Source organism: Pecten maximus, chromosome 11 (assembly GCF_902652985.1).
Source record: "Pecten maximus chromosome 11, xPecMax1.1, whole genome shotgun sequence".
NCBI classification, from domain to species: domain Eukaryota; kingdom Metazoa; phylum Mollusca; class Bivalvia; order Pectinida; family Pectinidae; genus Pecten; species Pecten maximus.
The window spans coordinates 7,941,042-7,948,597 of NC_047025.1; the positions used below are offsets into that span (position 1 = coordinate 7,941,042).

Below are 7,556 nucleotides of genomic sequence, written 5' to 3' on the forward strand. Positions count from 1 at the left end.
AACAGCATACCACCAAAACGCTTTTCCAGCTTTTGAAGCAAATCGTGGAAGCCTATCCCATCATGCCTCTGGACTGTGTTGGCGTAGTAGTCACTAGCCTTTCCTTCTAAACTCCAGCAGAGATTGTCCCTCATTTCATTGACAGTCCAGTTTTTCACTTCAGCATACCTCATGAATTTGTGCTTGAAGCCCACCCAGTTGTCCTTCCCGTTAAACTTCAACCCCTTGGGTGGGGTGTCATTTCGTCGGTCGTTGCCTGCCGCTGGTTGTCGTTGCCTAAGTTGCAGTGGGGGCTGAACTTGAGGTGGCACTATTTGGCCTTGCGGTGGCATCTGTTAGGGTAACCAGGTGGTGGCGGTATGGGGTAATATGGATACGGTGGGTAACCATACTGCTGGCCGTGGTAATTCCCATAAGGAGACATGGGCTGATAACCCTGGGGGTACCCTGGTGGTGTCTGTGGCATATATGGTGACGGTATTCCACCATACACGCCATTAGGCATGCCATAGTGATTTGGGGGGTACACACCAGATAGGGCTTGACTATATTGCCCTGGTGACATATATCCCGGAGTCTGACCATGATGGCTGGGATAACCTGATATAGCTGTTGGTGTCATAACGGTGGACATAGACATTACAGGATGACTCGCAGGTGTGAATGTACTCAATGCTACTGCAGGAGACAACGTATCTGGAGGTGCGAATACCTGGGTCCTAGGGGTTTGTGGCAAAGTAGGCAGTTGGTACTGACCCGGTAGCTGAGCTCCAGGTGCCCTAGATTTAGGTTTAACACCTGGATCCATGCTGGGTGGCTCCTGTTTAGCATGACCTCTGACCTCTACATCCTGATTCTTGTTATGTACAAGACTTCCCACGTTGGCCAACATTTTGGACATATCATCTTTTGTGTCGTCCGTGAGTGAAGGCTGACTGTCCAAACTTTTATCGAGCTGAACTTTGTTGTCCTCACCCCCCATATTTGAAAAATCAAATTCTGGATTTGGCTCAAAATCAACAAAGTCCATTAACTCATGGGCCTTTACATGTCTTATAGACTCAAATGTTTTCTCTGTGATATTTCCCCCTTTCATCCTAGCCTCTATTATTGATGAAGCTGTCCTGTCTCCCACCCCACTTAAAGTTTTAAGCTCCTTTGCTGTTGCAAAGTTTACTTTGACTAGAGTACTAGTATTGTCCATAGTGTAAGCAGTGGCCATGACAACAATTAACTATCGTGTTATTCACAGGGAATTAAACAGTTTAGAACCAGGGAACACACGAAAATATCAAGGCAACAATGAACAATACTCAACGACTCGTTGTTGTCGAGTAAAGTAGGTATTATCAGCAAATATCCAACGACTATGTAACGTTGTTAACAATTGACAATCACATACGCTGAAAAAATTCACCGACAATTCTTAACATACAATGTATATAAATACTCAAGAACCTAATAACAGTGAAACTTTTTCGAAAATACACATGCCAAGCAATGACAAATACAACGTCGAAAATTCACTGTCACTGTTACAATAATATGTGCAGACGACAAGTTCCACACACAGAGAAAAATACAACAAATTATATATAACGCCTGTCAAAATATTGAGTCTTGGATACTTATCACTGTTTGACAATAACATAACAGTGAAATATTTATGAAACAATAATAAATGGCAGTATACTACATGTAAATTATCAGCGACACAAAAATTCAAAAATGGCGACGACTTGCACGTGCTTTTCAAACTTTACAAAAAATATGCCCAGTTCGAAAATTTGCCGACGACGCCAATATAGTGAAACCACGTGTAGCGTCACCACATATAACATACATATACAATAATGGTCACTGACATATCACAGAGTATGCTTACCAAGCAGCGCGGGCGCAGCACAAACAGCAATACAATATATATCACAATAGGTGGAACTTGAAACACAGTGTTCACAGGTTGGCGTTGATCTCAAGACTGGCTTGACTCGCGCGCTCTCACCGGAAGCTCGAAGACACCCGAGACTTCCCGAATGCCCACGGCATTCCGGCAAGGAGGACAATTACTGTTGGCTCAGTCCTGTTTCACCACACACTCCTTATATGCTCAGCGCTAGGCAGGAGCAGTAACTACCATTTTTAAAGACTCTGGTATGTCTTGACCAGGAGACAGAACCCAAAGCCTTCCTCACAGGGGCAAACGCTCAACTAAAGGCCAAAAGTGAGGCATTGTCAAGGGAGACATTAGGAAGAAGAAAGTTGTTCAGAAAGAATGGGGGCAGCAGGTACAATTCTTACGCCCTACCTGCAGGGCATACAACGACATGTTCCTTATATATCTTTTATTCATTTTTTTTTTTGCATTCAACAACGATATAAAAGCAGTCTCTCTAAAACCCGGAGCTCTCTAAAAAATCGGCCTAATTGTGTGGTCCCAACGGTGTCCGGTTAAGGCAGAGTCCACTGTATATATTTGTGTACGTGGCATACATATGGGATATATATTGCATAAATGGTGAAAAGACATCGTTGTAATGACCTGTCACCCACTTAGGTGGTTTTTCAAGCATATTTCATTGCGCTTGGATATCAAGCTGTGGCGAAATCGTTTGCTTCCAAGACATCGCCAAATTGACAATTCGCCCTGAAAGTGAAATATACTCACATCCCAAGCGTCATCAGAACATGACTCCTTATGGGATGTTGTTAGATGTTCATGTAACGTAGTGAGAATGACCATCTAGATTTTAATTAAATTGCCTTGCCTATATATTTTACAAAATTAATTTACATCATGCGTAGTTACGTAACTTAATAACTAAACGAAGAACTATGAATGCGGATTGCCAAAAAACAGATGCAAATATTAATTCCAACGAAATAGGAAAGTCTGAACCTGAATCTTAATACCGAAATATTAAAACAGTAAGTATACCGCCGATATTTTTTAAGCATTTTGTGAAACATTGTCTAATCCTGCTCAAATATCAAAACCGTTTGTGCAATGTATAGATTTTTGGCTTTCATGCCTGTCACTCCAATGACACGTTGAACGATAGACAACCCTGTAACATTCCAAAACATAATGCACACATGTGTTTTTCCTAACATGCGCAGGCCAAGTTCTTGAATGACAATCGCTTTTAATCAATATTATGGCGTTAAACACGATGTATTACATGACAGATAGTTATTAAGTGACTAAACAAATTTTGCAACAATTTACCTCATACAAGTCAACTCAGTGTTCTTTTTACATTACTGATGGCATTTTCTTCATGTTAATAACTTCTACGTCCACGATTTGAGATATTACATTAAAGCGCTTCTATCCTATTCACAAAATCGCCTTTGACGGAGATATTAACATGGACCCGGAACGAAAAACGATATTCAAATATGTTATTCTATGTAACCACCAAAGAAGAATGTCGCAAAACGCATCAAAATCGGTTGGCCGAGTGCCGAGATATCGCAGATCGAAGTACGCGATTTGCACCTGTCGGTCGACTGCTAATCAGCGTATCGGTCAGTCACGCTGATTTAGAACTCTTCAGTCTGTGACGTCACAGGTTTAACGGAGTAACTGAAATGGTGGCCAGCATCAGTATAGACGACAGTGTGAACAGTAGCAACACAAACATGTCTTAATACGATCTAGACATGAGATTTGAGGTTGATGACTTTGGCGAAAATTGCCAACAAGAAGTCGGAATCCAACAATATCAGTTTGAGCTTTTAAGAAAATAAAATTTTAGTGAAATTGACTCTGAAAATGACCGCTTTGATGTGTTATACTGGACCAGGCACATACAGATGTTATACATAATCCAATAATCGGTCAATCACCAATAAATGTATATTAGTTATGTGTTAACCATATCCTACTCATTACTACTAAAAGGAACACGGAATAATTTTTTTTAAATAAAATAATGTGCCATTTTATTCGCAAATTAATATTCAAATCAACATACCAAACAATATAACAGTTCTGGATACCCGAGTCTCTGGTTTGTTAGACAAGGCGATACACACGCACAGTAAAATTATGCATTGTAACCTATACAAAACCCGCTTTTAGTCATGAAGGACATTTAATTTATAAAAAAAGTAATATATTATATATTTCCATCATGATCTATAATAGACTAAATCACTATCGGTCGAAAACCAGTGAAGCGATATCTTCATATGGATTTGGAAAGTATCCATTGCTGTTTTGGCTAGTAAGAATTCAAATGCTTCATTTATTCATTTATTTAACATCATGTATGAATTGCAATTTAAACTTCTTATTACTAGAAGTGTTATAACCGAAATAAAAATTGGTATGCAACAAACCATGCCCTCATAATAAAGGATATGATGTTAGCCGTTACATGTTACATACCTGGGTATACATTCTGAAGCAAGTGGGTATTTTCCATTGTCTCAATGGTATTTTGAACAGCAGATGTGTATTTTACATGATCGTCCAAATCACTGTTAGTAGCAACATTAAAGCACTTGCTTATGATAATTACAGTGTAATATGTCGTTTCAGAGTTTCATTGTTATTTAATTGATATTCCGCTCTACAGTAAATTAATAAAATAATCATTTCAATTCAAATACTTTGTTTTAATTTAAAATAAGTATAGAACATATTTGCAATAAAGGAACAAAGTAATATTATCACAAGCAAACAAATGTAAATTTCCAAATCACAAGGTAGATATATTTGAAATGAAGCAAATCAACAAAGTAAAAACAAGCAAACAAAAACACTTTCAGTATCAACACAGTGGAATTAAAGTTTTATATAACCAAAATAATATTGGTAGTAATAATATGTTCTATTAAGACGTTTCAAAGTTGTCTTAGAGTGTTGTCTGTAGTTGTCCAGAAAGGAGCCAGGCCTTCCTTTCAGTATGAGGAGAGTTTTCAAACTCTTGTCGCTAAGAGATGCTCTTTGTTCTGTACGGTTCTTACTGACAGTTGAAAATACCCAATGAGCACTGTTATGGGGAATACAGTGGTTAATGTGTCCCGACACGTCCTTAAATGACCCTGGCTGTTAATAGGACGTTAAAAACAAACAAAACAAACATCATACACATCCTGAACTCCCTTGAACTCTGATTTCCTTTTGTTACTTTTTACAAAATAATAATACACATCAGTACTTCATCCACTGCAGGGAATGCTTTGGCTGCATTCTTTGCCGCGATGTGCATTAGATGCAAGGTACATCTGGACAAAAACACAACCGGCTGTTTTTCTTTACAAAGGCATAGACTCCCCTTTGATGCCCGACCATCACATTGGCATTATCACATCCCAAAGCAAGACATTTGGACCACAGGATCCCTTTTGCATGTCGCACGCACGGGAGGCCGTCCTTTAATGACCTTAGCTGCTAATAGGACGTTAAACAAAATAAACCAAACCAAACCTTTCTCTTTAAACTCGTCATCAATGAGGCTGAATATATTTTCCCCTGTCAAATAATTCAATTGCAATCAGGTATTACAAATATGAAATATTATAAGGTACTGTAGAGCACAATATATCATTTCAAAATATCGCGAGTAAAATCATTGTTATACTCAATTTAAGGAACCTTATTTGTGCATAATCGTGAAAACTTAAAAACAATAATATACCTGTGGCAGAGGTTTCACAAATGGAAATGGACAATAACTCTTAATTGACCAGGCCGGATGCAGGATCTATACATCGAACCACCAATGGATACTGCTTGCTTGCCTCCTCACTTCCACCATCAGTAGAATAGTAAAAGGGCAGTTCTTCATCCTATCGAACGTATTTTGGGAAATCATGGCCAAGTCTTGAATAATTTCCATTGGTTTTTTCCAACCGCATTTCATATCTGTAATTGAAAACAGTTAAAAAAAAATTTAAAAAAAACAATACATATACAGCTCAAACATTTAAGTCAATAAGATATTAATATAACTGGGAATTATAGATATGTTGCTCTAAGTATCATGTTCATTTTGAAAACTTAGCAATGTGATCCAATAAAAACATAACAGTATACTTAACTTATTGTAAAAATCAGGCCTGTTCAGTGCTATTTTATCATTTTCCATTAATAATTGAATATACTATTTTGTAAACGGTTTAAAGAATGGACGTTTCATGATTTTTTTATTATTTCATTTTGCTGATTCAAACAATATTATTATCTAATAATTTCATTAAGACTGAAAAATATCATTATTCAATGAAATGATTGATTTATTTACAGTTTGAATTTCTATAAATCGAAAAAAAAATAAGTCAAAGATTTTGTGACTTACCTCAAGCAGTCTTGGAGTCGGGAAACATTGTTTTGAAAGCCCTGCAGCGGGTGTCTGCAGTACTCACGCTGAGGTTTAAATCGGTAATCATTTCTGACATGGTAACCTCGGCTTTCACCACATCCAGGTCGTCATTCACCGGAGCAGCACAGAAATAGGCTATCGGTTTATAGACGATTTCATTTTTGCAAGCTCGAAGTGCTGCTTGGAGCTTACATGTCTTTTGCAGTTGTATCTGCCGGTATAACAAGAAAAGTGTGTGTCACATACCGAGCAGAATACGAAATGTGTCCCTCTTTGCGATTTTTGAAGGAAAGGCCACTCTTCATTGTATGTATCTTTATATTGTTGAACCCGAGAAACATTTTTAGGTATACTACATGATGAATCATTGTTGAATTTTCCTCGTCGTTTTGACATTTTGATATCACGTCTGCGTTACTCTGACGCTTCAGCATTTAATACAAAATTATCCTCTGCAGAAGCCCAAGCTATCTGCCTTACTCTCGAACACATTAAAACTTACAATGTAACGAGAGCAATTATCTATTCTGACTCTCTATGTCTTTTCGAAAATACTGGTTCTACTGCATAGTCTCGCCTTAAATTGCCATATCATATTTTGCTGGGTTCCTGGACATACCGGAATACCTGGCAATGAAAAGCAGATCGCGCCGCAAAAGCGGCATTATCACTTCCACTAACTGATTTTAAACTTCATTTTACCGATTTTAAGCCGTTAGTTACCAAATTTTTATTATCACAGTGGCAAAATGAATGGAACCAATAATCTACACTCAATCAAAGGAAATATCGGCGAATGGTCTCCTTGCTATAGAGACAATCGACGAGACGAGGTCGTTATTGCCCGTCTTAGGATTACATTATATAACGCATTCCTCTTTATTCACACATATGCACTCAACACACGCATGCATGTCGCACGCACGGGAGGCCGTCCTTAAATGATCTTAGCTGTTAATAGGACGTTAAACAAAATAAACCTCAACCTAATCTTTATTGAAGCGTGAGGACCAGCCCAAGTGCATCGTGTGCAATGAACCATTTCCCGTCAAACACTTTCTATTGGATTGCATTGATCTACAACTTGCAAGAGAGAGTTTTTACAACAACATGGCAAATCTGAAGACTCTGTTCGAGTTTGTTAGTATATATATGTCATCCGGGGATCAAATATAATAGACTCGGGTGTTCTTCCTTCAATAGTTTTATTTAACATTTGAG

The 7,556-nt window shown here is 38.1% G+C and overlaps 1 protein-coding gene across 1 annotated transcript; it reads right to left on the reverse strand.

Annotated features, from left to right (window-relative positions):
- Positions 1-310: 310 nt before the first annotated feature.
- On the reverse strand, positions 311-1,222 carry LOC117337819 (extensin-like). The gene has a single exon (XM_033898941.1). It carries the CDS (start codon positions 1,220-1,222, stop codon positions 311-313), a length of 912 nt encoding a protein of 303 aa, XP_033754832.1.
- Between the last annotated feature and the right edge of the window lie 6,334 nt (positions 1,223-7,556).